At 37.3% G+C, this 22,719-nt stretch overlaps 6 protein-coding genes across 8 annotated transcripts; 1 reads left to right on the top strand and 5 right to left on the bottom strand.

The window, feature by feature from the left end:
* On the bottom strand, positions 1–1,548 carry LOC105266416 (sulfotransferase 1 family member D1; the record flags this gene model as incomplete). The annotated part of the gene is given in 5 exon segments (XM_011304557.1): positions 1–29; positions 110–210; positions 387–682; positions 911–1,007; positions 1,249–1,548. Coding segments are annotated over 5 exon segments (722 nt in total), but the record flags the coding sequence as incomplete, so codon positions are not given.
* Positions 1,549–1,841: 293 nt separating this feature from the next.
* LOC105266488 (sulfotransferase 1C4-like) lies at positions 1,842–6,405 on the bottom strand. Its single transcript, XM_011304682.1, has 9 exons — positions 6,225–6,405; positions 6,068–6,164; positions 5,710–6,011; positions 5,144–5,244; positions 4,769–5,064; positions 4,681–4,707; positions 2,625–2,923; positions 2,300–2,400; positions 1,842–2,199 (listed from the first exon to the last, which is right to left on the bottom strand). Exons 1-9 carry the CDS (start codon positions 6,403–6,405, stop codon positions 1,870–1,872), a joined length of 1,734 nt encoding a protein of 577 aa, XP_011302984.1. The 3' UTR covers positions 1,842–1,869.
* Positions 6,406–6,844: 439 nt separating this feature from the next.
* LOC105266415 (sulfotransferase 1C4) lies at positions 6,845–8,906 on the bottom strand. The gene is made up of 5 exons (XM_011304556.1): positions 8,547–8,906; positions 8,070–8,166; positions 7,697–7,998; positions 7,527–7,627; positions 6,845–7,277 (listed from the first exon to the last, which is right to left on the bottom strand). Exons 1-5 carry the CDS (start codon positions 8,746–8,748, stop codon positions 6,981–6,983), a joined length of 999 nt encoding a protein of 332 aa, XP_011302858.1. The 5' UTR covers positions 8,749–8,906; the 3' UTR covers positions 6,845–6,980.
* A 323-nt stretch (positions 8,907–9,229) lies between these two features.
* Positions 9,230–14,352, bottom strand: LOC105266413 (uncharacterized). Its single transcript, XM_011304555.1, has 4 exons — positions 14,270–14,352; positions 10,002–13,706; positions 9,760–9,931; positions 9,230–9,701 (listed from the first exon to the last, which is right to left on the bottom strand). The coding sequence occupies exons 2-4, from the start codon at positions 13,704–13,706 to the stop codon at positions 9,478–9,480; spliced, it is 4,101 nt and encodes a 1,366-aa protein (XP_011302857.1). The 5' UTR covers positions 14,270–14,352; the 3' UTR covers positions 9,230–9,477.
* A 75-nt stretch (positions 14,353–14,427) lies between these two features.
* On the top strand, positions 14,428–16,386 carry LOC105266412 (uncharacterized). 3 transcript variants are annotated; one of them, XM_011304554.1, is made up of 6 exons: positions 14,428–14,519; positions 14,843–14,888; positions 15,076–15,151; positions 15,343–15,538; positions 15,726–15,763; positions 15,846–16,386. In XM_011304554.1, the coding sequence occupies exons 3-6, from the start codon at positions 15,097–15,099 to the stop codon at positions 16,082–16,084; spliced, it is 528 nt and encodes a 175-aa protein (XP_011302856.1). In that variant the 5' UTR covers positions 14,428–14,519; positions 14,843–14,888; positions 15,076–15,096; the 3' UTR covers positions 16,085–16,386. The 3 variants fall into 3 exon arrangements, with proteins under 3 accessions (XP_011302856.1, XP_011302855.1, XP_011302854.1); XM_011304553.1 differs by lacking the exon at positions 14,428–14,519 and adding an exon at positions 14,673–14,758; XM_011304552.1 differs by lacking the exons at positions 14,428–14,519; positions 14,843–14,888 and having other exon boundaries at positions 14,913–15,151.
* Positions 16,387–16,900: 514 nt separating this feature from the next.
* On the bottom strand, positions 16,901–21,658 carry LOC105266411 (uncharacterized). Its single transcript, XM_011304551.1, has 4 exons — positions 21,415–21,658; positions 19,560–19,660; positions 17,259–19,274; positions 16,901–17,147 (listed from the first exon to the last, which is right to left on the bottom strand). Exons 1-4 carry the CDS (start codon positions 21,446–21,448, stop codon positions 17,055–17,057), a joined length of 2,244 nt encoding a protein of 747 aa, XP_011302853.1. The 5' UTR covers positions 21,449–21,658; the 3' UTR covers positions 16,901–17,054.
* Between the last annotated feature and the right edge of the window lie 1,061 nt (positions 21,659–22,719).

Here is a 22,719-nt window from a genome sequence, read left to right as displayed (position 1 = left end):
GAGGTTTTCTGGATGACAGACGCCAAATCCTACGAGAAATAATTATAAAATCAATCAATCAATAAAATAAAAATTATAAAATTAAATGGCATTGCGAATTTTCTCTTACCGATTTCATCTCTTCGAATGATAAAATCAGAATGTTAAGTGCAGGATCTTTTCTTCGATTCCAGAACTCCAGAATGTGATCCCAAAATGGACAGTACAACACTAAAAAATCCAATCAATTAACAATTAATCATTAATGACTGAAAATTTAATAAATAAAATAAAATAAGTAGAATGAAAATTATCTCTTAAGAACGTTTAACAAAATTTAAAGTAAAAAAATCAAGTTCAATTCTCTTGACGTAAGATTCTTTCTAAAAATTAATTGTTGTACGCACATTTATCAGCTAAAAATAATTGGCAAAATTCGTGGAAATTCCCTCGATATCCCTCCATGATTCTGACGTGATGATAATAAGAAATGCAATTATCCTTGACATTTCTCCGAACGTAAATGATTTTAGCACCAGTTTTTCCCTCTCGAAGATCGCGGGGAAGAAGTTTAAAGGGCAAATGAGTTTTGATAAGCCGGGGGGAGGGAAGATCATCGCATAATTTTATGCTCATCATTATTTCGGGATCCGATTCTGCCAATTCCCTTGGTATGACAGACAAATCTGAAATAGCGGACAGCCTGAAACGAGATTATAGATAAGAATATTACGATAACGATAACCGATTTTTCTACTGATTTCTCGTTATCTTTTCACCCAAAAATACATTTCGTTTATTCAAAATGCGTTTGCCGATTTATTTGTATAAACAGACGATTTTTTTGAATATTCAATGCAATTGAATGGAGTTTCGGAGAAAAATGGTTCATCTCAGAAGATATTTTAGTTGAATATTGAAAGTAACTCACTCGAAAAATGGAAATCGATCTGACAAATCGATTTTTGCACCTTCAAGATCTGCATTGTGAGCTAGACACCACACCATCTCTTGTGTCCAGGTTGTACCTCAAATAATTTTTGTTGAATATTTTTTAAATAAACACAATCTCTCGGATTTTTATTCTCATACGAAATTTATTCTTTAAAAATAAAATTCAATACATCCTATGAAAAATTCTAGACGGATATTTTCTAAAACCATTTCTTGCTTTTTCATACGAAAATATTGAGCAAAAATAAAATTATTTAATATTCAACACGAGAAATGACTAGTGGTAATAATAACAATATAATATTTCGTTCTCACCAGCTTTTGGAAAAGTACAAACCCAGACGTCATCGTCTCGAACTTTGAAATTTTCGATATCATCTGAAAATTTAGTGAATACCTCTGGCAGACGTACACCTTTAACTGTAATAAATTTACTCCGGAAGTAACTCCTGAAGAGTTGTTCCCATTGTTCGTCAGTTTTCTCAAAGTGATCGTTAATTTTAACCTTCTCCATTGCGTCAAACGTACTGATAAAAATTGTTGCGTTCCAATTGACGGATTTACCCAGGAACAATAATAAAATGATACATTACTGACTGAAACTGATTTTAAAAATGCCATATGACCAGAAATTTTTTTATCAACATCATTGATAACGACAGATAATCGCCTCGATAATTCACGATATGATATTCATATATTCTCATTTAAATCCCAAATTTATCCTAATTATCGACTATTACATTAATTCAGTAGAAAATCAATTAAAGCTACAAAATTTCTAGAATTTCCATTCGCACTTTCGATATTTTTATCAAGTTTATAAACAAGTATAATTGCACGCCGAAAAAATTGCTGCAGATTTTTTTGACACGAAAGAATTTATACAAATCAGCATAAACAAATTGTTATAGAAAATACGTGTTAAACTATGTGTTACGATTGTTTATTATCTAGACTGTCAAGAAAATAGAAAGATAAATCAGAGGATTGGGAATTGCGGGAGATCCACTCATCGAATTCCTCCGAAATTTCTCGTGACATGACAGCTTTCCACTGGTTGATTTGCCCTTGTCTTATGAATTCTGCTTCCCCCGAGGCACCTAAATACTGTCTCGTAAAGCCAAATCTCTTCTTGTGATTCACCGCGGGATTGAGTTTCATATTTCCAAAGCTCAAGTGATTCAACAGCCGCTGCAATTTTTCTGTTGACAATTTCGGCTTCTCCAAGAATTCCACTGTTCTCTCGATCACCGATCCCAAATCCTGATTTTCATTGACAAAATCATAACAATTATTTCACAATTCGTAATTCAAATAAATCTAGGATTATCGATTATCTTCAAATATCTAGGGGACTACTTACCACTTTCATTTCTTCATACTTTAAAAATAAGATATTGCAGGACGAGTCATTCCGTTTCTCCCAAAAACCAGACACGTGACTCCAGAATGGACTGTAAGGAACTAAAAAAAAATCCATACTATCTCTATTTTTATTTTTCTTTACCAGCCTTGATTGTTAAACATTTGTATTTATTTTTACTCTCTCATTCATCCCAATCTATGCAAATAAATTGGGGATCAATCCTCAGTTGATCGAAAAATTGAATTCTGACGAAATAATTACTAGTAAATAGTTTAAACAATTGTTTAATTAATTTGTTTAATATTTGTTTTGCATTATGTACCCTTGTCTCCTAGAAAAAGTCTGCAGAATTGTTGGAAGTCGCCTCGATATGCGAAATGTTTGGCATGATGATAAAAGGAGATGCAGACGTCTTTAGGATTTCTGCAAACATAAATTATTTTCGCCCGAGTCCGCCCCTCACGCAGGTCCCGAGGCAGAAGATGAAACGGAAGATGCGTTTTGATGAATCTCTTATGGGGAAGATGTTCCACATATTTAACACTGTCCCTCAAGAACTCGTGGTTTTCTAGCTCCGGAAAATTTTTTATAACCACCGAGTGGTCAATAATCGCTGATGATCTACAAAAATTCACAAAAATTTCATCAGATATTCCACACATGATCTCACGAAATAATTTACACAAATGGGAAAGAAATAATTGATTGTTTCAATTATTTTTTCATGATAATCATAACTTTTTTGGAAATTACTCAAGAAATGGGAAACGAGTTTCCAAATCCGTTTCTGCTCCAGTGAAATCGAGATCGTGACTGATGCACCAGACCATTTCCTGGGTCCAAGTGGTTCCTCAATTATCGAATTCATAAAAAAAATTAATGACTTCCATTAATTATCATTTCTGCTTAATTATTCCAAATTACTGTTACTATCTGACAGAGAAATACATTTTTCCATTTTATTTCTACTTTATGTTTCTCATCAGATTGTCAGTACAAATATTAAATAATCAAATAATTACTAAATCGATGATTCATTTGATTTATTTATCGATTATTCAATGACTGCGTCAAATAAAAGATGAGAATTTTGAGAAAAAAATGAGAGAATTGATGTATTGAAATGTTTTTAAGGCCTGGATGGACTGTCCGGAAAATATAATTTACTCCAAAATTGGGACTTCTAACTATTCCGTCAATTAATTGTTTTTTCCGATGATTGTTAGCTAGCGGCCTAGTGGTTGACAACCGCTAGAACGCTAGCTAACAATTATTGAAAAAAACGATTAATTGCCAAAGTAATTAGGAATCCGAATTTCGGAGTAAATTATCTTTTCTAGATAATCCACCCGAGTCTTAAATGAGATCAGCGAAAAATGACTGATGACTCACCCGATTTTGGAAAACTGCAAACCCACACGTCGTCATCTCGAATCTCGAGATTTTCGATGGAATCTATGATTTTATTAAAAATACTGAACATTGTCACACCTTCCACAGTCTCATATCCAGTTCGAAATTCATTAGTAAAGGTTTCCTGCAAAAGCTGGTTCAGATCTTCGGAATTCTTTTTTATATGCGACATTTCTCTATCGACTAATTCCAGAAAGACAATCTACCGATGATCAATGAAGTTTCCAGCGCAGAAAAATAAATTGCAATGAGCTTGCAGCAGTTGCACACTAATATTTCAACCGCTCCCTCCTAATCCCTAATTTACCTCCCACTTTCACCCACTCAATTTAGAATTTAAGTTTCTAAAGAGAATGTGCAAAAATTGGAATTTATATTTATTTGGCAAATATAAATCTTACGGTTCTCATCCACAATCGTTTTATATACAATAACTAATAATTATCAAATGGGAATTGACTGCACAAAATTTTCCATTCTGAGAAAATGATTTTAGTCATTTTATTTTCATCAGTTGTGGTCATTACATTTTTTTAAAGAAGCAATCGTGGATTAAATGATCACATCTCGACGTCAAATGGCAGGACTGTTAAACATCTCTGAAAAAGTATAATTTCCACATTCAAGAAACACCAATTTATTTCTCTAAACAATAACGAATTCTCCTTTCACTCAGGTTGTAATAAAATCGTGCTAAATTCTCAGGGTTACATCTGTGTTTTATGGATTTTCAGCGAGAATTTGTAGCGAATAACTTCAGAAATGACGGAAGGTCATCGCCTTCAGCAAATCATGCCTTTCTCCTTCTGTCTTGAATTGCCTCCATAATTTTTCCATCCAAATCCATTGTTTCATCCAATTGTATTAATTAAATCAATACAAATTAATCCAAAAGACTTCCCTATGACCTAGAATCACTTGTGCATTAAATTTTCAATTAAAAATATTTTTTCTAATTCACTGACCGGAATAGTTCGTCTGAAAAATATTTCCTGTTGAAAAATCGTGCCATTGAAATTATTCTCAGACACTTCTTCTATCTAGTCTTCCTTTCAGAGGGTGAGATCTGATGACTTGAGATGATTTGATGTCCAGTCATCAAATTTCTGGGACATCTCGGGAGACATTCCCGTCATCCACTGATTTACTTCACCACTTCGCATGAATTTCCCTGGTTTCGTGGTGAGATTGAATTGTTTAATATATTCAATCCACTCTTCTTTATTCACTGCAGGATTGTTCTTCATCTTTGTGAAGCTCAGGTGATCCTCGAGAACTTGAAGATTCTCCGGTGAAAGTGAAGATTTTCCCAGGAATTCTGAAGTTTTATGAATAATCGATGACAAGTCCTGCGGCACAACAATTTAATAAACAATTTAATTTAGACTGTAATCATTTTTTGAAATATGAAAATGTCAAGATTCTTACTGATTTCATGTCCTCGTATTTTAGCCATAACATCTTGGCACGCAGATTATCTCGATTATTCCAAAATCCCAGGATGTGACTCCAATATGGACAGCAGAGTACTGCAATCAATATTAATTAAAAAGAAAAATCGATTGAATAATTTAAGGCTCCGGTGGATTATCTAGAAAAGATCATTTACTCCGAAATTCGGATTCCTAATTACTTTGACAATTAATCGTTTTTTTCAATAATTGTTAGCTGGCGTTCTAGCGGTTGTCAACAACTAGGCCTCTAGCTAACAATTATCGGAAAAAACGATTAATTGACGTCCCAATTTTGGAGTAAATTATCTTTTCCGGACAGTCCATCCGGGCCTTAACTGTTATTCCAATTTTGTGGATTATTTTTTGAACAATTTTTTATCATTCTTTTACATTTTCGCAAATTTTATAAAATAAAAGCTTAAATAATTATTAAAACAACAGAATGATGACTTGATTATTTTATAATTCATAAAAATAAATCCAATTGTTATTGAATATTTAGTGTCCATGTATTTATGCAGGTATTTATTTTATACATACATTTGTCGGCGAGGAAGAGTCTGCAGAATATTTGGAAATCTCCTCGGAAACCTCCCAGGAGTTTAGAATGATGAAAAAATGAAATGCAAGTGTCCTTTGGGTTTCTCCAGACGTATACAATCTTGGCGCCGGTTTTTCCCTCTCGAAGATCACGAGGAAGAAGATGAAAGGGTAAATGTGTCTTTATGAACCTAGGGGATGCTCTAGTTCTGCAAAATTCTAAACTCGTCATCGCGTGTTTTTTCGATTTGTCATCAGGATTTTTTCTCCTGAAGGCCGAGTAGTCGAGAACAGCTGCTATTCTGAGGGATTAATTAATAAATCACTTGATGAATTTTATTTTCTGGGGATGACTCACTCGAAGAATGGAAATCTCTGGAACAAGTCTGCCTTCGCACCTTCGAAATCTAGATCATTCCCCAGGCACCAGACCATCTCCTGCGTCCAAGTGGTACCTTGTAATTTCCAAATTGTAATTTATTTTGAGATTATTTTACCCAAACTGGTGGACTCACCGGCTTTGGGAAAACTGCAGACCCACACGTCGTCGTCTCGAATTTCAAAATTTTCTATTTCATCCCTGAATTTTGAAAAATTCTCTGGCAGACGCACCCCTTTCACAGTAATATATCGACCCGTATACTCGATATTAAAAAGTTTCGACCACAACTCGTGGAAGTCTTCAAATTCTTCCATCTTCTTGTCCTCCAATGGGATGGATATTTGTATTTAAACAATTCGCTGCAGAATCATAAAAAGAGATAAATGCACCAAAACCGTGGGTATTTCTAAAATATCTCCGAACCTGATGGAGATACCAACATTTTTGTTAAAACCTTTTTTGCAGAGCTAATTGAGTGCTACAAAAAATGTTCCTACGAATATTTCTCAATCTTCTCTAATTTTGGAGATATTTCACGTTCACTACTGGGTTCTGAATCTTTGGAAAAGCAAAACGATTGCACGAATTGCAAATTCCGTTATAAAGTGAATTCGATGGGTCGTATTATGTCAATGCATGTCTGGCATAATAATTATTCATTGCATAATCAATACAAATTGGGTCATGCAAATAATGATTTAACACTCATGAGTAAACCAGTTTATTTGTATAAAACAATGTTATCTCCAAAAATTCTGTTGAGAGAATGCCCATTTATTTAAAGAATCAATTTTTACAATCTAGAACAGTTTTTATTTTAATTTCTGAGGTATGTAAATGCTGTGAACAATTACTTTGTTTTGTAATAAGAATGAAAAAAGTATTTCATCTAGAGAGTGAGGTCGGAGGCCTTGAGGTGCTCCGCAGTCCATTCATCGAACTTCTCAGACATTTCAGGAGACATTTCTGTCTGCCACTGATTCACTTCACCCTTTCGCATAAATTTCCCATCTTCCGTGGAAAGATCGAATTGTTTGATGTACGCTATCCATTCCTCTTTATTCACAGCTGGATTGTTCTTCATCTTCGAAAAGGTCAAGTGATCCATGAGAATTGCCAGTTTCTCTGGAGGAAGTGGAGGTTTTCCGAGGAATTCTGATGTTCTCCGAACTACTGATGTTAAATCCTGAAAACTCATCAAAGCTGCACTTATATATGAATTTCCCTCTCTAATATTCAGTAATAAAATATTAAAAATCAAAATTTCATGGTATTTGATGACTAAAATGTAAATTTTCTCCACCCTTTGATCATCCACTGTTTTATAAACAAATTATATTATTCTATCTGCAAAAACTGAAAGTTGGATACCAAAATCGAATACTGATTAGTCATTATTATTCATCCAAATTAATTAAATAATGGAATTCCTTACTGATTTCATCTCTTCATACTTAATCAGCAACATCTCATGCTTTTTATCATTACGATTATTCCAGAATCCCAGGATGTGGTCCCAATATGGACAACAATACACTGAAATTCATTGAATAAAAGAATTAAAGCTCCACGATTGCAATTTCTCCAGCTAAATTGAAAACCCACGTTTGTCAAATAGAAATAATTTGCAAAATAGCTCAAAGTCTCCTCGATACCCCTCCAACAGTTTCGAGTGATGGAAAAATGATACGCATGTGTCCTTCGGATTCCTCCAGACGTAAATAATTTTCGCCCTGGTTTTTCCCTCGCGAAGATCCCGAGGAAGTAGCTGAAATGGCAAATGAGTTTTGATGAATCTAGGAGACGATCGAGTTCTGCAGAATTCCAAGCTAGTCATTGCGTGTTTCTTCGATCTGTCATCTGGTTTTTTCTTTCTGAATGCTGAGTAATCCACAACAGCTGTTACTCTGCAAACATTCGTAATTGCATGTGTATTTTGAGATTTTAAAAATGGAAGATAACGAAGATAATAAAATACTCGAAAAACGGAAATCGCTGGAACAAATCTGCCTTCGCACCCTCGAGGTCCACATCATTCCCCAGGCACCAAACCATCTCCTGGGTCCAAGTGGTTCCTGTACTCAAAAAATAATTATTTATTTATAAATAAATTGTTATAATAATTTATATTCTTTAGTGAAAAAAGAATGAACTGGAAAGTGTCATGGTGGAGAGCAGAAGATGCGTTCAAGTTGATTTTAAGAAATTGACATACAAAACGTCAAACAAATATTTCCCCTTCGTTAAAGTAACGAATTTGTGCAATCCATCTTTTCCAAGTTCACTCTCACAGAGAATAGCATGCATTATGAAAAGAAACTAAATTTCCCCAATTTTTACTATCTCTTGGAGATGAAATACTGAATATAAATAACTCAATAACTGCGATATGTATTGCACAGATGAGTGTATACCACCTCCAGATGGAGATATCCCGAGAAATTTTTGGACTGACCTCCTTTTGGAAAACTGCAGACCCAGACGTCATCATCGCGTACCTCAAAATTCTCGATTTCATCCGCAAATTTGTTGAAAATTTCTGGAAGGCGTACCCCCTTTACACTCGTATATCTTCCCGTGAATTCACTGTTGAAAATTTTTTTCCACAATTCGTCGAGATCTCCGAACTCATCAGATTTCTCCACTCGCATCGACATTTTTTCGCGTTATTTCCCCTCTCCAAGAACTCTACCTCTCGATTTCTCCAAGTAAATCCTCTCCGATAATTGAGATGAAAACAAATTTTCTCTTTAACTCTACAAATTGTGGAATTAATGGGAGGGGCGATACGAGTGTCATTGCACAATCATTTCAAATGAAGTCACGTGAGCTGCGATAAAACTCTCACAAGGAAACATTTGATTCCACAAAGAAATGCTTTCCTGGAAAATCGGAAGGAAAATTCTCTCCCAGTCCATCTGCCACTTAAAAAAAATTGCATTAACACTAGAATTCGTTTGGTGGATTGTAAATATTCCAACATCAGCAATTTCTTCTTTCCTTTTCTGTCCTTTCTTTATTTATGATCAATTCCATCTACTGATTGCATTCTAAATTGATTCTATAGATAAGTCAATACTTATAAAAAGACACAAACATTGGCATAATAATTATATTAAAATTCTGTTACAATTCGTTTATCAAAAAAATGTATTTCAATCAGAAATTACATGCCATTGTAGTAAAAAATATTTCAGTCTATGCTCTAGCATCTATTAATCTACTTAAAACTGGAAGGTCACTCGAGAATACAGAACTTACGAATTATAAAAATCCAACACACAATAAACCTATGATGCTGAACGAGCATTATTTCGGTGGGTACTTATCTAATTTGTATAATAGTTTTCACATTAAATATCTCCACCTCAAACAATTTCACATTGTTATAAATTCGAAATAACACTAACACTTTGTGACAGATCAACGTCTCCCCTAAGAACTTTTTGCTGCAATTTTTTGCAGAATATTTTGGCCATGAGGTGATTTCTCTTGGCAGCCTCATCCTTCTCCTTCTGTCGTCGTTTATTCCTCACCTCATTGAGCCTCAGGTACCGATGGCGTAATCTCATCTTCATCTCCTCATCGCTGATTTTTTTCTGGGTCTTACCTGAAAATCAGACGTTACCACTTGATCTCGCATTTCATTCATTAAAAGTTACACTTACCAGTTGCTTTGACATTTTTTGGTGATGCAATTAAACTACCTGGTGAAGCTACAGCGAGGAATTGCATTCTCTTCTCCTTCTTCAATTGCCTCAGCTGCGACAATTCTGACATGTATCTCTTCCTGGTCTCCACGTTATCAACAAACTCTGGTTTATTTTTGGTCAAATAATCCTGGAGAACAAATCGTTTTTCTTTTATTTCTCTTCTCTACTGAATGCAGTACGAATAAATAATAACGAACCTTGAGTTGAGGCTGTGGAGGTTGACAATAGCAATTGTCAGATTTACAAGAGTGTCCCTCTGAATTGGTTGTCTCCCCCCTCGAGGAAGAGCCTCTCCTCCCCTGTGGACTCCTCGGCTCCTTAAAATTCAACTCATAAGCAATTGGTTTGACATAACTCAAATTGCACTGACACTTCTTATCCACAGATGTGTAGACAGTGCCACAAGTTCGACAACTCCTCAACTCCCTGCCCTCATCCCGCCGTGAATTCTCATCGCAGGTGCACTCCTCAGATTTTCTGTTCTCCCTGGAACGAGTCCTGTCCCTCACCTCCCCATTATTTTTCCCCGGAGCTCTCTCACCTCCAGAAACATTCCCCCCACACCTGCAGCCCCTGCAGTGGCTTTTTCCCCTGGAAACGAACTCCTCCTGATACTCAGTGACGCTGAACTCAGATCTGCACTTGTCATTCAACCTGTTCTTCGCCTCTTTCTTGGTATCTACCTTATTCGATCCCTGTCCAACCTTCTCCCGAGGCCTCCTATCCCCATTTCCCCCAGTTCCCCTGATGAGCCCCATTCCCCCAGCATCCGAGGACGAAGAATTTGGTTTCTGACACTTGCAGACACCCCTCTTGTTTCCATGAACGAGACAATTTCGCCTGGGTGACCACGAGGGCGATGGACCCCTCGAGGACTCCGTGATCCCACCACCACAATCACTGACAACCTCCCCCCCTGACTCCCTCATCAAGCCCTCCATCCCATCGACAATGTCGCTCTCTTTTTCCTCCTTGGAAATCCCTTGGCCCAGAGTCTGAGTGCAACTGTTCTTCTTCCTGGTCCCCACCTCCATCCTATCAGCCAGATTCCCATGCGAGGACCATTCGTCATTGATTCTCTCTGAGTACTCATCGGAGTCGATCTTCTCCTCATTACCACTCTTCCTCGAGCCCTTGCAACTCCTGCTGTACCTCTTAGGTTCCTCCAGCAATTTTTTTAGGTTCGAGAGATGATCGATTTCATTGCTGATCCACACCAGTTGATTCTTCTTCTCCATCTCGACGTAATCAATTAATCTCGTGGTAGCTCCAGCCCTGTAGTTGCACCTCTCGAGCTCAAATCTTCTCTCAGACATGGTAGTAGGTAATCTCCAATCCATCTTGTCATCACCACCTCTTCGTCGTTGAGTCGTTGTATTTCCACTGGACTGTGCTGTCTTACCAGCTCCACTCTTGTTATCAGTGTTGCTCTTGTAAGGGATTTGCTGGGGTAGGAAACACTCTGAGCTCTCGCTCTTCTCAGTGTCCAGGGGTACCTCTCGCTGGAGATGTCGATGTCTGTCCTCACTCCTCAGCCCCATTCTTGCTTTTCTCCCATCCTGCATGCCATCTGTCCTGTCCGTATGCCTTCCCTCGAACAGATCGCTATTCTCACTGCTTGCCACTAGCTGAATCATCTCCTTGAGGACCCTGGAGTTATCCTGAGGCTTATTCGAGAAGGACGACGACTTCCTCGGCTTCCACTCTTCAGAGGACTCCTCTGTACTGTTCGATGGCTTCTGCTTTTTAGCCAGAGCCTGGATAATCTCAGTTCTGTAGACTTTATTTCGTGCATTGTCGGGATTCCAGGGTACTGTCTCCTCAAGATCGTGCGAGATCTTGTCGTCTGTGTATTTGGCGGAGACTAGTCTTTTTATGACGTGATGAATCAATCGTTTTTTCACGTGTTTATCGCACTTGTTGGCGTCGACGAGACTCTTCAGGATGTTGAGGCTTCGTTCGAGATCCTGGAGGAGGCTGTCCGAGTCACCCCAGAGTTTCTCGTCGAGGCTCGAGGATGTGTTTGGCATTGTCGAGTGAGAGTGTCGAGTGTCGACTGATGACACGTGGGAGGTGCTCTCACCTGGGACATTCTGGTACACGTGACCTGGGAAATACTCGAAACTGTGGGACGCACGACCTGCATCGGTCTCGGATGGCGTTTCTGAGGAAGTATTTCTGTCCGATCGAGAGTCCTTTTTGCTCTGGGTTGAATCACTCCTCGAATTCTTCAGGATCGATTGGGGACGTTGGGACAGACTGCTAATTCTCTTCGGAAGGGGCGGTTTATCATCTTCCTGGGGAGATGACTTGCTGTTCAAGGGATGCGAAGTTTCTGAAGTGTTTGAATATTTTGATTTTTGGGATTTTTTCGAAATGTTTGAATTGTTCGAGTTATTTGAATCATTGGAATTCTCTGGAGAGTTGTCCTGACATTTTGACGCATCTACTGATTTCTCCTCATCCTCAATAGAGGACACTTGGATACCAATTGATTCCTTTCTGAGCGTCTCTTGGAAGGTCGTTTGTATGTCCTTGTCACAGGTCAGGGGCTTATTGACAATCGTAACTATCGATGAAGTAGAGGCGAAATTTAAGGGACCTTGACCGGTTCTCTTGGTCTCCTCGTTCTCCCTCAAATTCAATTCACTCTGACTTCGTTTCAGGGATACAGCCATCAGAGGCATTGCGAGAACATTCATGGAAGCACTCTTCTTCATGGAAGAATCCTGGAAATCCTTGAGATCACGAGCTTTGGCAAATCTCTCGTTTGCAGATTTGTATTTTCCTGGTTGAGAGGTCTTCGGTGTATCCGCCATTTTTGGTGTCTCTTTCTCATTGTCCTTTCCGTTGTCCTCCGAGAATTTCCTGGGAACTAGGGACTTCAGGGTGATGTCTTGAGTGCCAGTAACTTTGCCAGTGATGATCCCAGGGAGATTCGTCTTGACGATCGGAGTTATCTCGATTTCTCCTTCGGATTCAGAGGCGTCGTTGATTATTCGAGTGGAATGGGCGTCTGGTTTTGATTGCCTTCTGTTGGATCTCGAGGGGGAATTATTCTGAGTGCCCCCAGGATCTGCTGTGGAGCCAGTGGTGCCTTCAGGGTCTAATCTTAGAGCTGCTGAGCACAATCCCCTGGCGAGGGCCATTCGTTCAATGGTACACAGCATATTTCGATCCTTCTCCTTGTTCCTGGTAAGGGCATTGTATCCAACGTCTGCACCACTGTCCCATTCCAGGGGCTTGTGAGAAGTGACACTAGACGTTGGAGACGCTGCTTTGGCTTCACGATCAGCTGTTTCCAAGGAAGAACTCTCCTTTCGCTGATTTGATCTGTCCTCAGTGATGATTTCTGAGTCCTGCTGGGGATTTATCTTGTCTTCAGGCTCTGGTGTCGCTCCTGTCGACTCCAGGGAATCGTGGTAAGTGGTGGGAAGGATCTCGGGTGCTCCTGAGGGCTGACCAATCAGTGGAGGACGCACCCAGCGACGTCGTTCCCGTGGTATGTCTGGTATCAATGAAGCATTGTCAGAATTCATCGGGTTTTTTTGATGAAGGTGGTCCCAAGGCTTTTGGGAATCTGTTGACTTCAGGTAATTCTTGTAGGCTTCGGTGCTAAAGGTTGAACCTGGCATTGAGAAGTAACGGTCCAGGTTGGAGGACTGTGAGTACTTGTGGTAATATTCCATCACTTGGGAAGAGAGGGAGCGCTCGATTATTTTTACTGATGCACGTGGGGGAATAGGCTGTTGGCTCGAACTCGAGGGGCTGTCTTTCGACGGGGGGCAGGAGTCGGTGGGGTAAAGCCGCAGGGATCGTTTTCCAAGGCGCTTTCGGTGACGTTTCGATGACTCCAGGTCCAGTAGACGGTCCTCACAGCTAGATGCCGAATCGTACTCCATCTATAGAATATTTAACAAATTTCATTAAACAATCGTTTTTTTATTGAGATACTCAATCATTTTATTACGCATTCATCTCTTTTTATCAACTTTTATATATTGTTGCAATTTTTTTTGTTGATTCCATTATTATCAACAATTTATATCCGATCAATAAAAATGAAAATTAGAGCATTCCCACAATTTTTGTATCTCTAATTAATTTTTTATTCTTTTAATTACACATCAGTCTCCCTCACTTTTTTCGCTAAATTAAAAGAAAATTTTTTTTTATTTTCCATTTTCCAATCGTATGTAACAAAATCCGAATTTTTCCTAAAATTAGACTCCACTGTATCCGACTATTTCCGCTGTTTCAGCAAAACTAAAAAAATTGTTGAATCTATTTTAATTCAGAAGCATTCCTGACAACACGAATTGTGACAAAAGTAGCAAAAGTATCGAAACAGTAATAAAATCTAAATATTTTTTCTCCAATTGAATTGATGGAGTAATTGAATTAATTCTGAAGTTTAAATAATGCACATAGCATTTTCCAGTGAATAAATGTAAATTTAACTAACCTTCGGCGACGAGACTGGACCCAAGCTTCAGTTTGAACTCGTCAGCTCAGTTTCCCATGGTGTTTTAATGTTGCTATTTCAGTCATTCAATGCATAACAAGAGTCCCTGAGTCTCACATGCAGTTTTCAATCGAAATACTCACGGTTTTACGATTTTTACAATCCACCAAGTATTCTTCCCGCCCTACCTACACCAGAATTAAAACTTGTGCGTCATGTTTACATCGTCAATGGACTCACAATGAATAACGTAACCTCGTTTATTTTATTTACTATCAAACGTACTATTTACTCCCACCACCACCTCCACCCCAAATTCTAAGCGTTTCGTTGGTTTTTTACTGTCACGTGACCGGTCGACATCTTGAAATGCATCAGGACGCTGAGTAATTTGAATTATTGAATCATGACATTTGTTTATCCTCCAAAAGTCGAGTATCTAAGTGAATAATCATTGGACTGATTAAAAAAATATCTTCAATTGTTCAGGCAATTTTTTACTCAATTTTCCAGTTGGCTTTGGTCACATGGAGCGACAATTTTTTATTGTTTTTCTTGAATGTTTGATTTCAGATTTTGACATGGGGTGTTATTGGAGGGCTAGGGATTTTTAGATTCGGTAGGTTGAGATCATCTAATTTTTTATTGCCATCTGACACACATCTAGCACATATCTGACACTCTCATCTATCGACCTGTCAAAATAAGCTACAGCTCCAACTCACGTTATCTATTCCACTCCATTCAATTGTCAAACTGCCAACACTCCTTTCATCTCCACGAACAAACGACTATTATTCTTACAGAGGATTATTCACTTGGATAAAATGGGAATGAGCGAGATAAACACGTGGGTACTCATTCGTCGTTATGATAAACTCGGTAAGTCGAGATACAAATGAGATGTCCTGTTCGAAACATTGTCATTATTCCAATAATTGTCAGTCATAGCCTTTTGCATCATTCCTCTAGATCTAAAGAAACACATTTCGTCAATGAGACATCAATTAGCTAAAATTTATTGCTATTGTTGATAATAAAAATTTGTGGCACTCGACAACTCCTGATTCTAGAATCGGAGCATACAAATCTCCAGACGACACTCCAGCTGTTCACCCTGACCCCTAATATGGTTTCTGAGGAACTCAAGTCCTCGATTTTTCGGTGGATCGGTGTCGAGGACGATGGGTCTAAATTCCTGAAGATTCGGAGACACGACAATAATCTCATTCCATTCTCAACTTTGTTGAGTGGAGCAACTAGAGACAAGTATGTTCTTTTCCCGAGTTCTGCTTTTGAACTTCGTAATAAGGAATAAAATGAATATGAAAAAACCTAGAAAAAAAAAACCTAGAAATTCAAAGTGTCTTAAAAAATAACTATTAATTATCTCCATTGCATTCTGTTGTGATAATTTGCTAATTTAATGTCAATACAATTGTCCCTGAAATTGCAGGCCTTTCATAATCGATGTCGTGGCGATACATCAATTTTGTAAGTATTTGTATCAAAAAAGTATCGAAACTGATGACAAGTCTGTCAATAATTGGTAATTGATTATTATAATTGATTCTAGGCCCAGTGGAACAACGCACAATTCTCCCGGACTATATAGATGCTCTGCGTTCTTCATTCTACAATCTCGATAATCGAGTGAAACTTGTGGAGCAGGCAATGCCCAATCTTACGACTTGTCAAATGCAGGCATTCGAGGAGACTGTCTCCCACATCTCCAACTGCGTGAGTTTCCTGGATCGTCGTCTCGACGAGCTTGCCCCACCCATCTGGAGAAATCAAGCTAAGAGTGCCATTTGAAATATGGGAATGTCTTCTTCATTCTCTTCACTCACACTGGGTGAAGATAATGAAGCCACAGACAGTTCAAACCCAGAAAAACCAGTATAATCTCATCCCCAAGTTATTCCCTTAAGGATTGAATATTCCAAAATATAAAATTGTCTTTTGAAGAATATTTGCTTTGAAAATGATATGAATGGAAAGACTAAAATTGTGTCGTAATTTAATTCACAGGTGAATTAAAATCGATGATTTATTTATATTTGTTCATGTTCCAGGGGAAAATTTTAATGAAATATTCTTCATTTGAAGAAAATCCATTTTTTATTTAGATGATGTGAAATGTGTTCAAATAATTTTAACTCTAATACAGAAATTGATTTATTCAGCGGAATGTTACACAAATGCCGAATTTTAAAATAGTCAAATTGAAACGAGTTATCTCTTCTCATTAATTCTCCACTCATTACAACTCGTTAGATATTTTTCTTTTTGTTTGACAGTACAAAAATATTCTCTGAAACAGAATTACCATTAGCATGGGTTTTACAATTTCCATATTATTTTATAAATTATGAAAGTACAATTTAACAACACAATTTAACATATGTACAAATACCTAACAACTATATCTGAATATTGCCGATTGAATTGAACTCAGAAAAATCCTCTCTGGCAACATCTATTCAAAAATGAATGTTTGACTTTAAAATTATGAAATTTCCCAGTAGAAAAACACATGTAACATTAAAATGATTCTTTTCATAGTGTCAAAGGAACACTTTCGGTGGTCTCTTAATACTTATCACGCGATGATACCATGACAAGTGATTATTTTTTGAACTTTCGATAAATTGTTAGTCAATTATCCATCACGAGCCTCTGATGAGGCTGAATTACCGGTATTTTAGCGATTATGAAGAGTACGAAAAGCGTAACAGCACAAAGAAAGTTGTAAAATGTGATGAAGCAGGTGACGATGCCACCTCTAACTCGAGTGAAATCCATCTCGTTTCAACAAGTTTAAATGAACATTAGATTGATCTGCACTAGCAGTGATATCTACCGTATAAGTGTTTGCCTGGAAAAATATAAAAAATTTCAAGTTTACATATGTTTACATATATTTCCACGAATTCTTAGACTAATTCTCAAATTTTATCATTAATTGCAGCAAAAAAAAAAATCTTACCAAATGCAAAGAAGCCACAAACAGTCTAGCAATATCCTCGGGCTTTTCCCTCCAGGCAAGTTCCTCGAATCCCAGCCGGTTGTCAGGTTCGTCTGTCAATCCCCTGACAATTTTCTCCTCATATTCCCTGACATCAAAGACTGGTCTCTTCTCAGCAGCTTTCAGTGTCTCCATCATATCAAACCACCTGACAGTTTCCTCCTCCCTGTCATGCCGAACATCAAACTCCTTCTGCAGCTCCTGCATTCTCCTCTCGATCTTCTGTTGATGAGTCAGGGTGGCACCCTCAGTCTCAACAAAATCCTCATTCTCAACGGGTTCATCCTCCAGTTCAAATCCTCCAGAGAACGCAGGAGAATGTGGTGGAGTGTACGAGCAAGATGTCTCTTGAAGCTCTTGCAACCGATGATCAACCACATCCACTGTCAATTTTAAATTTGTGTCCTTCACTTCGTGTCCAGAAGCTCCTACCTTCTGAAGAAACTTCTCACCATTTAAAATCCCTCCTTTACCAATTAGAGCGAAGCCCCTGAGGCACTCGTTCTCTCCGAGAACAGCCTCAAAATGCGAAACATTGAATTGCGTGTAACACTGGTGAACCATCTTCTGGAACTCCTCGTGCTCCTCTCTGTAATGATCGGACAGAGATCTCGAGGGTGAATACATGACCAATTTATTTCTCTCCTCAGCATCACTCATGAGGTGCTTCTTCATCTTCTCGTCGTTTCCAAGTAGAAGAACCTTCCTCTTCTTCGGTCTGTCAGATCGCAGAAGAGATGGGTGGCAAGGTAATTTAAACCTCTTCCTGGTCTTTGAGGATTTCTCAGGAATAGGAGCCTGAAAGGGAATAGCTTCATATGATTTGTCGTTCAGCTCTTCCATAGCAGATTTTTTAAGTCTTTTACTGCGTCTTATGAGTACAGGAGATTTGGGAAGGTCCTCTGGCCCTCCAGAGGTGTATCCAGCGTCTGTTTCCATTGAATCTCGATTTCTCTTGCTCAGTAGAGAGATCTCTTCCTGTGGAGGTTCAGGGGTTTGGGTGAGAGGGACTGGGGACGAATTCTCTGGAGGAGTTTCAAGTCCCACTGAATCTGGGGAAGTTGTGGATGAGGGTGGGTCATTGTTTGAAGGTGATTTATCTTTTTCATGAATTTTTGTTGATGTTTCATGTGATAAAGTCATGCTCTCGCCTCCTGGTTGAATTGTGCTGAGGTTTTCAGACGTGGAGATGTCTGAGAAGGTGCAGTAGCCTGATTCCTGCGTCTGGTCGAGGGCTTCTGCATCCTGGGAGTCACAGAAGTCGTTGGTATCGAAATCTGATGTGTCCAGGTGGTCCAGGTGGGCTTGGGATGGGCTGGGGGATGATGAGGTTCTTGGGGGAGAAGTTTGGGGGAAAGAAAGAATGTTTGGGGGTGATTTTTCCTGAAGAGAAGAATTTAAAAGGCCTGGGGAAGAGGGATATGGTGTTGAACAACTGGGGATGGAGTCGTGATGAAAAGGTGAGGACTCTACTGAAATTCGTGAAGATCTATGGAGATCTTCTGGACTCAACTCATCTACCAGCATGAGGGATGATGTCAACTGCTGGTTACAGCGAAAATCGTATTTTTTCCCAATTTTCTCACCGTGGGTGTCCACCACGTCCAGTGAGAACTTGTGCCGGCACAGATTCTCTAGTTGGGGGTACCTCTGGCTCAGGAGTTTGATTTTTTTCTGGGGTCTCCTCGATTTTAGAAAGCAGTTTTTTGTACTGTCCTTGAGGAAATCAAATCGCTCGACATTCTCCAGGTCCAGATTCTTCCGGTGAGAACGCTGACGAGGTTTCGCGGCTTTAGCTGCTTCATGTTCCGCTTCGTGCTCATCCAGCGTTTTTCTCAATCCACATGTGTCATGATACAAATTTTCTACTCTTTTCTCAAAGACGTGGGCTGAGTTCTGAATGACGAGGGCTGTCTCACTGTAGTTTAAGGTGCATCCTTCCACAGTGTTCATCATCTGGCTGTAAGCACTCAGAGCCTAACGTAAAATCATTTTTTTTATTATTTATCGTTATCAGATAGAGTCAAAATTATCAAAAACTGCTCCGAAAAAAATAACAGAGATTTTCACTTGAATAGAATAAAGTGTCCAAATCAAAATAACTAAATCTTCACATTTTATTAATTATTCGAAGACAGAATTTAAACAATTGGAAGAAGAAGTTTCTTCTGAATCTTTCTTTCTCTGGCATGTGATGTTTTGAATAATAAAAATGGAAAATCAATGGTAAAAATTGAATAAATTATTAAATGCTGTAATTACATCCGACAGAGGAAAATTCCATTCCACTTTTGGTGTTTTGAGCTGCATCAATTCTCGAATAAACTCGTCCATTTCTGCGGGCGGGAGGAACTTCCCTAAAACTGACGAAAAATTAATCAGCAACATTAATCCTCCTACACGTAAAAACCAACTGTTACGATTATATAAAATAAATCCTCGGCCAGACTAATCTACATTTGACGTTCGCCGGTGTTTCGACTACAACCCATTGCAAAATGAACATAAACTTTATCTATCGAAGATTGCTAATCTCTTTTTTTTCATGAATTAACAACACATGTATCAAATTTCATAAAAACCTGTATTTTCAGTTAATATCAATGGACTTTGGACCGAATTATCACAAAAATATGATAGAGTTTTTAAAAATGAATTTATTATTTACAATTGAATGGACCTGGGAATTATGAATAGTTAATAATAATACAATGCCAATCCTCGATTTGTTCCTCAATTATCAATTGTTTATGCAGCTGAAAATGATGAATTATTGAATATTTCGCTAGCGAAATTTTTCAAAAAAAAATATCAGAGTTTTCGTTAGATTCCGAGATATCAATCGAAATTGAATTTAGTCGTCTTACTTCTTCGAAACTTATTTCATAAAATCAAATATTAGGAATTAGCGGACTTGGGAGGGGGTGATAACGATATCGGAACATCTGCGATATGTTGGATCTTGAGACAAAATTAGGCTCGCACGTGAATATCTTACAATATTCCATTGCCCATTGATGATAATGATGATAATAACTCTAACGGAGAATTAAGAATTTCTCGCGAAATGCCGATGTTTATTTAGTGATGAATAAGTTCTTCGGAATTTAAGCAGTAATTCAACATTTTCAAAATTCTCGAGTATCACATGAGAAATAGTAATTCTATTTCTCATGTGATACTCGAGAATTTTGAACTTGTAATCATTATCACATGAAAATTATAATTGGATAAAAAGTGTAATGGACAAATTGTAAATAAAATATGATACTAATTTTTAAAAATAAGTGACTAATAATTCCAATCACTAGTTATTTAATACTAACTACAATGAATAATCAATAGTCAAAATAAATAATAATTGTTGTTATTATTTAATTATCTTACAATTGGAAAACAAAAATTTGTATTCATTACATGTGAATTTGTTTGAACATTATTAATTAGTTGATCCACAAACAATCGATAATTCTTTCAACATTTTTTAAAAACAATTATTGAATGAGATAACCGCATGGACGAGAAAAAAATAAGAACAAGGCATTCGCTATTGCAAAGGAAGAAAAATCGCGTGATGCAATGATTTTGTCTGAAATTTATTCTTCCTTGGAAAAAAAAACGTGCATTTAATCTAGCGCTGTGTCGCGAAAAAAATTAATTTACGCTTTCTATTGAAATAGGACAGTAGATTTTCCAGCAATTATTTACTTGACAAAATTATTATTATTATTATTATTCTCGTTCTTCATTTCTAGGAAGAACTGGGTGAGGGATCACGAATAAACACGAACACGTGAATTCCTCGAGAATTATAAAAGACTCCACAGTCTGAAAAATTATTCAACAATTACCGAAAATGATAGAACATGTGAATAAAAAATGTAGCAATAATACTGGAGCCCAGTGGCGACATCAAAAGCGAGAGGAATTGTTGGTAATAAATATTACGAGGGAAAGGTAAACAGAAAATTTTGCGAGTAGAAAATGTGGAATACGGGGTATGAATGGATTGAGAGATTTCAATGCTATTGACGAGTACTCTGGACTGAATTGAATAATCAATGAAATACAAGAGAAAAATTCTGACAAATGCCAATCACTGGATTGATTAATTTACCTGCAATTGCCCGTGATAGGGTACTGAGGTTCATCACAAATGGATGGCCATTTTCTCTCGTTATTGGTACAAGCACTTCACAAATTTTCACCTAGAAATTCACTCACCGGAAGCACGCCGTAGTTTCAGTTAAATTTGTTCGGTTCACGCGCGAGATAATTGTGCGAAAAAAAATGTTTTATCATTCGTTTACATGAAGCAACTGGATTTTTTTTTTATCAACCAAAAGTTTGGGTTTTAGTACGAGAAAGGAGCGCCTGCGTCGGGCACTATTATTTTTTTTAATCGATACTCACAGTTTCTGCTTTATCATTCAAATCTTTTCTACCTCAATTTCTTCCTTATCTGCCATTTTTTTTATTTCATTCTATATATATCGTATATAGGACAGGCGAAAAAATCGATAAATAAAATCTATAACGTTATCTTCAATATAGTCTTCACGAATAATTTTTTTATATAATAATGATTTAAACACATTTTTTATACACATTGTAATATTAGTTAAAAAATCAGTGTTTTATTTTTGGAGCATTGGAATTGACCAATTGCTCAATTTGCCAATTGTCAAGGCATTATATAATCAACAACGCATGCTGAAATAGATAGATGCAATATCTGAAGATCAATGTCACTGAATAATTATTAACACCTTAATTAATCAAAGTCAATCCAGAATTTCCATAATTGATTTTTTTTAGAATTCAAAATATTGCAAATGAAATATTCATTAGCAACTTTGACTTTCGAAAGAATCACTCGTTTTCAATGATAATTAATTACTTGAAGCGATTAATCGTATTGCTTTGACTATCGATAAAAATAGTCGGCTAATGAGAACTGCAGATCCACTAAATGACCTAATTAAGTAGTTCATTATTTCGGAATACCTGAAAGTAATAGAAATGTTTTGAATATTCATAATCACCTTCTTCCTCACCGTCTCCAGTCGCACAAAATACCTATTCCTCTTCACGTGATGTTCTGGTGATAAAAATGAAAGAATCCAATACTTTTATCATTTAGTACGGATCGTGAAATTATTTATCAAATTATCCTTTCAAAAATCCCTTTATCCTCCCGTTTTTTCAACTAAAAATTTTTAAACCTCGGATCCAACTACATTTTTACAAAGAGATTCCAACGGAAGAAGAATGAATAAATGATGAATGAAGAATTTGTTGCATCATAAATATCATAAATAACAATAAAATAGAAGAAGTAAAATCACATATGACCCATAACAAATAGGTAATTAATATAATGGATAATTGGCAGGGATGAAGAAAATAAAAATAGCGATAC

This window comes from Fopius arisanus, unplaced genomic scaffold (assembly GCF_000806365.1).
Source record: "Fopius arisanus strain USDA-PBARC FA_bdor unplaced genomic scaffold, ASM80636v1 scaffold00038, whole genome shotgun sequence".
NCBI lineage: Eukaryota > Metazoa > Arthropoda > Insecta > Hymenoptera > Braconidae > Fopius > Fopius arisanus.
The sequence above is the reverse complement of the archived record's forward strand: the minus strand, read 5'-3'. Positions and strand labels throughout refer to the sequence as shown.

Bases quoted from the DNA above. Each gene is read 5' to 3' on its own strand.
- LOC105266488 (XM_011304682.1), bottom strand. From the start codon at position 6,405: ATGGAAGAATTTGAAGACTTCCACGAGTTGTGGTCGAAACTTTTTAAT. The intron at 6,165-6,224 runs GTGAGTCCACCA...GGAAATTACAAG, and splicing joins CTGCAGTTTTCCCAAAGCCG to GTACCACTTGGACGCAGGAG. The intron at 2,401-2,624 runs GTACATAATGCA...ATTTTTTTTTAG, and splicing joins ACTTTTTCTAGGAGACAAGG to TTCCTTACAGTCCATTCTGG.
- LOC105266415 (XM_011304556.1), bottom strand. From the start codon at position 8,748: ATGTCGATGCGAGTGGAGAAATCTGATGAGTTCGGAGATCTCGACGAA. The intron at 7,999-8,069 runs GTATTTTATTAT...GAATGTTTGCAG, and splicing joins CAGCGATTTCCGTTTTTCGA to AGTAACAGCTGTTGTGGATT. The intron at 7,278-7,526 runs GTAAGGAATTCC...ATGAGTTTTCAG, and splicing joins AGTATGAAGAGATGAAATCA to GATTTAACATCAGTAGTTCG.
- LOC105266413 (XM_011304555.1), bottom strand. From the start codon at position 13,706: ATGGAGTACGATTCGGCATCTAGCTGTGAGGACCGTCTACTGGACCTG. The intron at 9,932-10,001 runs GTTCGTTATTAT...TTTGTTCTCCAG, and splicing joins CTCCACAGCCTCAACTCAAG to GATTATTTGACCAAAAATAA. The intron at 9,702-9,759 runs GTAAGTGTAACT...TCTGATTTTCAG, and splicing joins AAAAAATGTCAAAGCAACTG to GTAAGACCCAGAAAAAAATC.
- LOC105266412 (XM_011304554.1), top strand. From the start codon at position 15,097: ATGGGAATGAGCGAGATAAACACGTGGGTACTCATTCGTCGTTATGAT. The intron at 15,152-15,342 runs GTAAGTCGAGAT...TCCTGATTCTAG, and splicing joins TCGTCGTTATGATAAACTCG to AATCGGAGCATACAAATCTC. The intron at 15,539-15,725 runs GTATGTTCTTTT...CTGAAATTGCAG, and splicing joins AGTGGAGCAACTAGAGACAA to GCCTTTCATAATCGATGTCG.
- LOC105266411 (XM_011304551.1), bottom strand. From the start codon at position 21,448: ATGAACCTCAGTACCCTATCACGGGCAATTGCAG. The intron at 19,275-19,559 runs GTAATTACAGCA...ATTTTACGTTAG, and splicing joins GGAATTTTCCTCTGTCGGAT to GCTCTGAGTGCTTACAGCCA. The intron at 17,148-17,258 runs GTAAGATTTTTT...ATATTTTTCCAG, and splicing joins TTGTGGCTTCTTTGCATTTG to GCAAACACTTATACGGTAGA.